The sequence below is a fragment of the Vanacampus margaritifer genome, chromosome 2 (assembly GCF_051991255.1).
Source record: "Vanacampus margaritifer isolate UIUO_Vmar chromosome 2, RoL_Vmar_1.0, whole genome shotgun sequence".
Taxonomy (NCBI): Eukaryota; Metazoa; Chordata; class Actinopteri; order Syngnathiformes; family Syngnathidae; genus Vanacampus; species Vanacampus margaritifer.
In genome coordinates, this window is record NC_135433.1 from 41,583,086 (window position 1) to 41,593,031 (window position 9,946).

General features: G+C 39.1%; 1 protein-coding gene across 2 annotated transcripts; it reads left to right on the top strand.

Annotated features, from left to right (window-relative positions):
* The first annotated feature begins 1,928 nt into the window (after positions 1-1,928).
* Positions 1,929-9,818, top strand: ppp1r7 (protein phosphatase 1, regulatory (inhibitor) subunit 7). 2 transcript variants are annotated; one of them, XM_077558785.1, is made up of 10 exons: positions 1,929-2,000; positions 3,087-3,182; positions 3,340-3,395; positions 3,674-3,739; positions 3,878-4,008; positions 5,216-5,378; positions 5,450-5,566; positions 5,744-5,848; positions 5,944-6,030; positions 7,255-9,818. In XM_077558785.1, the coding sequence occupies exons 1-10, from the start codon at positions 1,961-1,963 to the stop codon at positions 7,429-7,431; spliced, it is 1,038 nt and encodes a 345-aa protein (XP_077414911.1). In that variant the 5' UTR covers positions 1,929-1,960; the 3' UTR covers positions 7,432-9,818. The 2 variants fall into 2 exon arrangements, with proteins under 2 accessions (XP_077414911.1, XP_077414912.1); XM_077558786.1 differs by lacking the exon at positions 1,929-2,000 and adding an exon at positions 2,120-2,268.
* The last annotated feature ends 128 nt before the right edge of the window (positions 9,819-9,946 follow it).

Genomic DNA, 9,946 nt, shown 5'->3' on the forward strand with positions numbered 1-9,946 from the left:
CACGCACTTATAAATTGTTGGAAATGTTCTTCTACAAGTAGGAAAGCGCTGCGGCAGAAGGGTTCAGAAAAGCGGTTGTGGAACTTGTGGTGAATAAAATGGCAGATTGTTGTATGGGTTTCATGATAAAAAACAATATGTTCGTGTTTATCTGTTGGCACCAGATGTGAATTCATTGTTCTTGTGTGTACCAACGCTAATAAACAAAACAAACTTTTGCTATCTGAAGCGCAGTGAGTGTGTGGATGATTAAATGTTTTCTATTTCATTGTTTAACCACTTTTTGATCTGTGTTGTTTTTTTTAGAGAAGGCAGGACACAGTTCTATGGCGGCCGTGGCTCAGGGTGTAGAGATGCTTGTTCAGTAACTAACTAGAAGGTCAGCTGTTCGATCCTTGCTTTCCCCAAGTCATGTGTTGGTGTGTCCTTGGGCAAGGCACTTCACACACATTGCCTCCAGTGCTACTCACACTGGTGTATGGAAGGTGTGAATTTTTGGTGGTGGTCAAAGGGGCTGTAGGCACACACTGGCAGCCACGCTTCCGTCAGCCTACCCCAGGGACCTGTGGCTACTTAAGTAGCTTAACCACAGTGTGAATGTTTGAGTGCATTAATAATGTATCCCTTCCATTGTTAAGTGTCTTTGAGTGTCTAGAAGAGCGCTATATAAATCCGATGCATTATTATCATTCTCTTTATCCTTTTACGTTAGGATTTTCATTTGTTTCACTCAGGAAACTAAGCTTCATTTTTCACAGAGGATAGAATATGTGCATAGTCAGTACTCTATGCATGTGTTACTACCGTTTGTATTGAAATAAGTTGTACCATGACATAAATGCTAGTTTTACAAAACACTACAGACACTTATTTTCATGCTTTATGGTTATGTACTCCGGTTATGTATTTCTGGACTAAAGTCTTAGAAAAACTTTCCGCTATTTTGGACTGTAGGATACCTTTATCTCCAAACTTGTGTTTGCTAGGTGACCTAACAACAACTGACTTACCACATAAACAATTTCAATCTACACTTGTAGCCCTTACTATCGCTAAAAAAACAATTCTTGTTAACTGGAAAAATAAACAAACTCTGAATATCGACCAATGGTCTAACCTCCCCATAAATCACATTTTAATGGAAAAAATATCTGCCTCAAATAAAAACCAAATATCAAAATTTATAGAAACATGGTCTACGTATATAGAATTTTTTAACCTAATTCCGGTTACTTAATTCTGTCTGTTAGCGAGAGCCACTACATCGTGATAACTTACATTGATGTTTCTGCATTTGGCAATTTATTATTATATTATATTATTAGTATGGGATTTTTTTTAATGGGCTTTAGGTGAACTGATGAATACACACACGCTCGCACGCACGCACGCACACACACACACACTCACCCACATACAAAAAAAAAATATATATATATATGTGTATATGTATATATATGTATATATATTTAAAAAAAAAACATTTATTAATTTTTTTTAATTGATTTGTTTGTTTGTTTGTTTTAAAAAAAAAAGGAGAGCAATGATGATGTCAAATCGAATGAACAATACTGAGCTCTCCTGAAAGAAAAAAGAGAAAAAAAGAAGAAAAAAAAATAATAAAAAGGATTTTCATTTGTTTTGAGTCTCACTACTGTTTTTTGTCATGTTTATTTGATTTAATTTCATCCTGATTGTACATATATGCGTATTAAGATATAATTTGGGGACTGGGGGGAAAAAAAACAAAAATATATATACAAACATAAACAAATGTAAAACATTTCTGGGGAGAAAAAAATCTGTGAATATGCGAATTCGCGGGTGCCTAACCGCGAGTATGCGCGGGTCCACTGTACAGTCCTTTGCGTGTGGCTGGCGCAACCTTGCGACGTGCCGTCGTATGTACATCCCTTCCGTCTGATTGGCTGAGCCGTTGCCAGGAGTGTTTACAGGAAACATGGCTTCCCTCTCCGTTGTAGAGCCGCAAGAAATGGAAGGTGAGTAAATATCGAAAAGCCGTCGCCCCGTCTCCACCAGCATCCCGGTTGAATGTCAATTATGACGACGCGCGACTCCTTATCTCCGCGAGTGTATTCGAAGTGTCGTTTACGAATGTATAACAGATGTCCAGCCCACGTTTGCTAGGTAGCGTGCTAACAACAAGGCTCACTGGCTGACGTCGTTGGTTTACGCCAAACCTGGACCACGTTGTCCCCGAAAATCCATGTCCGATCCTGGCGTGACAGGTCTGCGCGTACCGGGGAGGTAATGATGTGGCTAGCGTTCTTCTACAAACTATTTAAAACCGCTCGGTATGTATGGCAATATAACGACGTGAACGGCGGACTGAAAAGCAGACTGCTACGGAATGATGAGAGTACACTCACACTAACGAATCGGGTCAGATTGTTGTTGCAAGTCCTCTGTAACGATAAACAGGCAGGGTGGAGTTTCCTTTGTATTATGCCACTGCTATCGGTCAAAGATTACAGTGTTTACTAGGCTGTGCTAGGTTGCCCCTAACCAAAGCGAATTTTTAGTTGGAGGCCCAACCTATCCCATCTCTCCCTATCCGAAATGTATCGTAGAAACAAAATGACCATACCAAAACATGCCATTTGACATTCTTTATTAACAGCAAGCGGTTAATAGCAATAATAAACTAAAATTAATTAACCTTTAATGAAACTTGAGTGCCTCAGGGTTACATTCTAGGACAGTTCATTGTATTGCCCTTTTTACTTGCTCCCAAGTGCTGTTATTTAAAAAAAAGAAAAGCGTGGCATTTCATCTTTATGCAGATGACTCTCGAATTTACCCGCCACTGAGTAAAGATGAAGATGGACGTTGTATGCCCAATTCATCACAACTTTTTTACCCTCTTGTACCTTGAAAAAGGCCTGTTGTGTCACCCATCTTGGTGTAAGAAATGACCAGAATTTTAAAATGTAGTAAAATCTGTCATCTTTTAAGGAAGTCTAAGTGACTTGTGCGGTATGTTAGTAATAGTCAACCCTGTTGTTTTTATATGTGCTCTATAAATACATTTTGTTTACATTTCATTTTGTGTGCTCCACTTGTAGTGGATCGGAGGGGAGAATCCGAGGAGTCGGGCGACGACGAGACCAGGAGGAAGAGCATCAATGGCGACATGGATCCAAATCAGCCTCCCGCCTCGAGTATGTTATCCCAACATGTTTACCCCATCAGGGGCAACAATCACTAGTAATGTTTCTGGGCCTCTTATCCAGGGTTGGATGGACGTTAAAGTCTCTTTTTCTCTTTGTGCCTTTCTGTTAATAGAATCATGTTGTGTTATGATTTCACTCCCTCTAGATAAAGAGGAGTCTCCCGTTGACATGGACACCATCACCTTGGACCCGGAAGAGGAGGTGAGGGGAAGCTGTTTGATATATTATCTCTGTCAGGCAAACATCTCCAATGACCGTATTTGGCCATATGCAAATTATTTAAAAAATCTTGCCTATTGGATAGTGGTGACTAGCCATTTGTGAAAAGTGTGAATCTGGGTTTGTTATTTTTACAAATAAATATCCAGTCTAATCTCTCTTTTTAAGTTTCTGAAAAATAATGGTTTTGGAGATGCAATGATCCAATGTACGACATTATCTGACTTCTTTTTACTTTTTCTTTTCTTTTCTTTTTACAGGATGTTGACCTTGTTCACTGTCGCATTGGAAAAATTGAAGGACTGGAAGTGCTTCAGAAAGCAAAAGTAAGTCTATTATACATTCAGCAAATGTTGCTGATCAGTAAAAAAATTATGCATCACCAAATTGAGATTTTAGAAATGAAAGAATAACTTTTTTTAAAATGCCATACTGACAATTCTTAATTCTCTTTGTCCACACAGAATCTTTCCTTACGACAGAATCTGATTAAAAAAATTGAAAATCTCGACAGTTTGAGCTCACTGCGAGAACTTGATTTGTATGACAATCAAATCCGCAAGTTGGAGAATCTGAACAAGCTCACGCAGTTGGAGTAAGTTGGGATTTTAATCATATACAGTCAACCCCTGAATCTTTGCAGGTCAGCATTTGCAAATTTGCTATTAAGTCAATTTTTTGGGCGGGGAGTTATTCTTGCCTATTCATTGTTTTTGCGCTCAGGCCAAAGCCATGTCTAATATCAAAAATATGACTTTGGTGGCGGTCGGCACGGCACGGTGGATGACTGGTTAGCACGTCCGCCTCCCAGTGTAGAGGACGTTAGATCGAGTCCGGGCTTCGGCTTTCCTGGGTGGAGTTTGCATGTTCTCCCCGTGCTTGCGTGGGTTTTCTCCAGGTACTCCGGTTTCCTCCCACATTCCAAAGACATGCATGTCAGGTTAATTGAACTCTCCAAGTTGTCCATAGGTGTAATTGTGGATTGGATGGTTGTTCGTCTCTGTGTGCCCTGCGATTGGCTGGCAACCAGTTCAGGGTGTACCTACTGCCCGAAGCCAGCTGAGATAGGCTCCAGCGACTCTTGTGAGGACAAGCGGTTAAGAAAATGGATGGATGGGCTTTGGTGGCACCATGACGATCAACCAAACGATCCACCAAGCGAATAGTTCAACCCAAGCCCCCCCTCATTGAAATCACATTTTATGGCACATTTCATGCTGACATTGTCTGCAGCATGAAATACATACATATGAGGGCAGTGCACTTTTATTTAATGATTTATATTTAATTCTATTTATAGACTTGTTTTTGTATTATTTCCATATTTATTTTTATATTATTTTTTTTTATAGATTTTTTATTTTATTTTTGGATTTATTTTAACTTTTTTAATTAATTTATTTATTTTTGCAGTTTTGGTCCTCCATAGTAACACATTTAGACAGCATAACAATATTTATTTACTGCGATCCTTTGTATAAAAGATTCATTTTGTTGTGACTGTTTTCTTCATGTTTATATGACTGTATTATACTGGCCTCTAGTGGCCAAGGCACACAAACCAGAAGGAGGAGCAAAATGTCAATGGGAATAATAGCATTGAGGCATGAACCATGATGCACAAACCATAATTATAATTCTTTATATTCTATTTTGTTGTGTTAAGTTTATTTTAATACAGTGCAATACTGTGGCATGTGACTTTTTTTCTTCTTGTTTTTTATGGTACGTACTACCGGAACAGATAAATGGCATTTTTCAAACCCACAAGCTCTTCATCTGTCTTTTTGGCTCAACCACAGGCAGCTGGACGTTTCCTTCAATGTTCTGAGGAAGGTGGAAGGTTTGGAGCAACTGACGCGGCTGAAGAAACTTTTTCTGCTTCACAACAAAATCGGCAACATCGCCAACCTGGGGCACTTTCCCTGTCTGGAAATGCTGGAGCTGGGCTCCAATCGCATTCGAGTACGCTTGTCGTCACGCTTACAAAACGTGTTAATCAAGTCATAGTCATGATTCTTTATTTGTGTTCATAGGTCATAGAGAACCTGGATACGCTCACGTCTTTGCAAAGCTTATTCCTTGGCACCAATAAAATCACCAAGCTGCAGAATATGGACAGTTTACACAGCCTGACTGTGTTAAGCATTCAGGTACTCATACTGACATTAAAGCAGTGGTTCTTACAGTACATTTTAGGCCTAGGGACCGCTTACAGAGGGGACATTTTGCCAAGGACTTCGCATAAATCTAATTCCAATTAATCAATGTATATGCCATAGGAAATACCCCCCCAAAAAATCGTCCAACTTCTTTGTGTTTACATTCAGAGTAATCGGATTACTAAAATGGAGGGTTTGCAGAACCTAGTCAGCCTACGAGAGCTCTACCTGAGCCACAACGGCATCGAGGTCATTGAGGGCTTGGAAAACAATGTGAGTCAAGCAAGAACCTGTCCGATGTGCACATCAACTAACAGCAGCAGCCAGGTGTTTTCTGTATTACCTCACACCACTCTCTCTCCCATCAGAAAAAGTTGACGACTCTGGACATCGCAGCCAACAGAGTAAAGAAGATCGAGAACGTCAGCCATCTAACAGAGCTGCAGGAGTTCTGGGTAGGACTCAAGTGTTTAATGCTATTTATTTCTCTTTCCGGACCATGGCTTTTGTGCTATAAGAGACGACTCCAAAAATGTCAGGAGAAGCCTTGTTAGAACAGCTTAACTTTACTTGGAGTTAATCATAGTCACTTAAAATGATGGCAGGTGTGTTTAACGCTGAACACAGCCACATTCTCAGTCACAAGAATTTAACTTTACTGTTCCTCTCGAAAAGTTTTTTTTTTTAAATGAGTTTCACAAGTTATAGGTCACATTTATGCAGGGATACCTTTTAAAATGATTTGTCTGTGTCTATTTTTTACATCACAAAAACGTGGTCTTTGAACAGGGGTGTGTAGACATTTTATACCCACTGCATGGACAATTTAAAGTCTTCATTTAACACTTCTGAGATTTGTGCTTTGAACGGCTGCATCATTTTGCCTCTGCGTCCTCCTCTTGAGCCTAGATGTGAATGCTTGCTTGTCTATACGTGCACTGTGACTGGCTGGTGACCAGTCGAGTCCCTGCTTTTCTCTCCCCAAGTCAGTTGGGAAATGCTGCAGATTTGCTTCCTTAGTTGAAGACTCTAAATTGTCTATTGGTATGAATGGTTGTTTGTCTTTATATGCCCTGCAATTGACGGGCAACCAGTCCAGGATGTACATCACCTCTAGCCCAAAGTCAGCTAGGATAAGATTCAAATGTGTTAGTTTAATAGACGGCTCCAAATTGCCCAGAGGTGTCGACGTGAGTGTGAATGCTTGCTTGCTAAGTTATTATAGTTCACAAAAATGTATTAAATAACTAAAAGTAAAATTGAAAAAACATTTTTGTTAAAATGTTTTGAAAAACACGATAGCTAACTGAAAATGTATATAAAATTCGCTATTATTATAGCAAAAATGTCCTTTGTTTTCATCTTTGTCATTTGATTTAATACATGAGCTTTCAAAGTAAAAAAGAAAAGAAAAGAAGAAGCAATAACTAACAAACCTGCTCTAAAAACTAATTAAGCTATCTAAATTGAAAAGGAAAAAAAAATCAAAACGAAATTAAAAACTACAATGGAAAATCATTAGCTTACGTTCATTAATTTTTAGATGTGTCTTGTGATTGGCTGGCGACCGAGCCTCACCACTCAACCAAAGTCAGCCCTGATAAGACTCACACCTAATAAACAAAACGGCACAAAAAAAAGTTGCACATATCCTAAATAAGCGCTGTGACTCCCTTCAGATGAACGATAACCAAATCGACAACTGGTCGGATCTGGACGAGCTGAAGAACATCAAATCCCTGGAGACGGTCTACCTGGAGAGAAACCCCCTGCAGAAAGACCCGCAGTACCGGCGGAAGATCATGCTGGCTCTGCCCAGCGTGCGCCAGATCGACGCCACCTTCATCCGCTTTTAAACATGCAATACGGTATACGCCGTCCACTTCAGTGTTGCCCCCACGCCCTCGCACCTCCACTCATCAAATCCTCCTTTCTACATACACATAATATACAGTGCAACATTCATGTCACCCACATATGCGCTCATTTGCAACTCCATCCAAGTTGTGGAAACTTTATTTATGGCACTGGCGATGGACTGTGATATAGCATCAAATCCATCACTTTCTTATTGTCAATCATGCGACCGATGACATATTTATCACATTTTGGAAGAATCAAAAGGGAAGAGGGATCACTTACCAAATGAGTATACAGTGGCACCTTGACTTGACCTACCTTGGCCGTTGAATGCAATTGGGCTGCATTTTTCCAAAGCAAGCCTCTCTGGCAACATCGCGCATATCCGGAAGTGTCTGATCTTAGTGGTTTTTGTCCGATCACGTGTGATCACGCGAGATTCCTGCCCCAGAGGACACCATTTCGAAATCCATGGTAGGACAGAAACTTAGATCTGAATCTTAATGTGTTGGCCCTGTGTGTTGAGATTATTAGAGCAGACCACACACACAATACAGCAAAAACCTTTTTTTTTGTATCTTTATTTCTGTCACAGATAAAGTAATCATAGGTTTAAGATTTGAAAAGTCCTGATGTGTGTACCAGGTCTAAGATGCCTATGGCGGCAAAAAAAAAGTCTTGCTTTGGAAAATACTTCTATCTTGGGAACCGCTGCTTCCTTCTTTGTCTGTCAGGGCGCTTCCAGGACGTTCACATGAAAATCCAGAGTTAGATGGCTTGAAAGTAGTCTGCTTTCCCAACACACACGCCTCAGACTAAAGCATAATGTGACGTTGGACGTATTTGGTCAAATGGGGACAAAAACAGCCGGATTGTCTTTATGTGTATTGTATTGAATGGGACAAATAGTCAAATACAAAAATAGCGCACTCACAAGCACCTGCTGTTGGCCACGACTCGCGCCCAGATGCTCACACACAGCCTAACCAACTCGACCTTGAGATGTCAATCACTAGGCCACACCCCTTAAAGGCACACACCACAAATACTACGGTACTTAAAATAATCACAGTTTATTTTACATTTTAAAATAGTTTAATGCAGTACATTGCTAGTTGTCTTATTAAAATTAAAAATTAGGATTAATAACAGTTCATTTCACAGAGGAACATTGATTTGAAATGAGAGTAAATTTAAGGAATTAGTCATAAGTCAAGGTAGCACTGTACTACAAGCTCGGCCAAAAGTAGGTATACATTTTAAAAGTGGTCCACGCCACCTTCCTTCAATTTCTTTCTTTCTTTTCTTTCTTTCTCGCTCCGTCACTCCCTCCCTTCATTCATTCCTTTCTTTCTACCTACAATTTATTTTCCATCCTCCCTTTATTTGCTCTAAACTACTTTTTGCCTTCCTCCCCCACTACCTGTCCAATACTGCTTTTGAATTTACTTTCTTTGTTTCTTGGCTCAATTTATTTTTTATTTGCGGTACCTTGAGAAAAAAAAAAAATAACGAGACTTAAGTGTATACCTACCATTTTGCCCTCACAGAATATCCTGCAGTTGAGCTTATTCAAAACACTCCCAAACTTGGTATTAAACCTTTAAATAGAAGATGCATCTTTCAAACTTACTTGCAAATTTCATGTGTGTATTTTCAACATAATTTACAGCAAAACGCGACGAATGTCCCCTAGTCTCGTCTCATCCATCTTACGACTGAGTGACACCTCCGTCGTAAAATAAAGCCTACAAGAATGTAACATCTGTCTGTCTAGGATGGTAAATAGCCTTTTTTTTTTCCTTCTTTGTAATACTGATCACTGCTTTGGTTCTTTCACTTGTTCCGTTCGTTTGGAGTGCTTCACAAAAGTTTTTACTGGTTTACCTCGAGTTCTGAGACTGGATGACGAGTTTATAGATGCTGCAGTGACACATTCTGTATTATTTATTGACAGCTTCACTCAGCTAAAAAAAATAAAATAAAAAAAGCTGAGGGGCTGTTTGTGTGGTGGTCTCATGTAAATAACTGAGAGCACTTGATTTGATCCATGTGTACATTCAAAAAATATACTTTGTTCATTTGATGTCATGGCTAAGGCAACAGATTTTTTGTGGAAATAAAACGTTCTAAGCCTTTTAGATATTATTTTACACTTGGTTTTAAGGTAATTACAATGACAAATAATGGATTGAAAGAGTCAGTGTGTGTTTTGCCAGTGAACTGAAGTGGTTCAGATCAAGTGATCTTAAATTGTCACTGAAAGAGTAATCTGATAAACTATTTGTTGTTTAAATAATCTAAATTACAGGGTTTTTGGACTTGAAATGGAATGTATTATGCAAACAACAATAAATGTATAGTACTACTACTTACAACAAGATTTTGCTTTTCATTTGTGATTTTGGACAGTGGTGGAAAGTACAGATACGTCGTTATTGTACTTAAGTCATTTTTCTTACAACTATTTACTTTTACTCCTTGCATTTGAAAAGAACTATATCAACTTTA

What these genes read in the sequence shown, in the direction of transcription:
- ppp1r7 (XM_077558785.1), top strand. Translation starts at nt 1,961, where the DNA reads ATGGCTTCCCTCTCCGTTGTAGAGCCGCAAGAAATGGAAG. An exon ending in TGGGCTCCAATCGCATTCGA is followed by an intron (nt 5,379 to 5,449) that starts GTACGCTTGTCG and finishes TTGTGTTCATAG; the next exon opens with GTCATAGAGAACCTGGATAC. An exon ending in TGACTGTGTTAAGCATTCAG is followed by an intron (nt 5,567 to 5,743) that starts GTACTCATACTG and finishes GTTTACATTCAG; the next exon opens with AGTAATCGGATTACTAAAAT.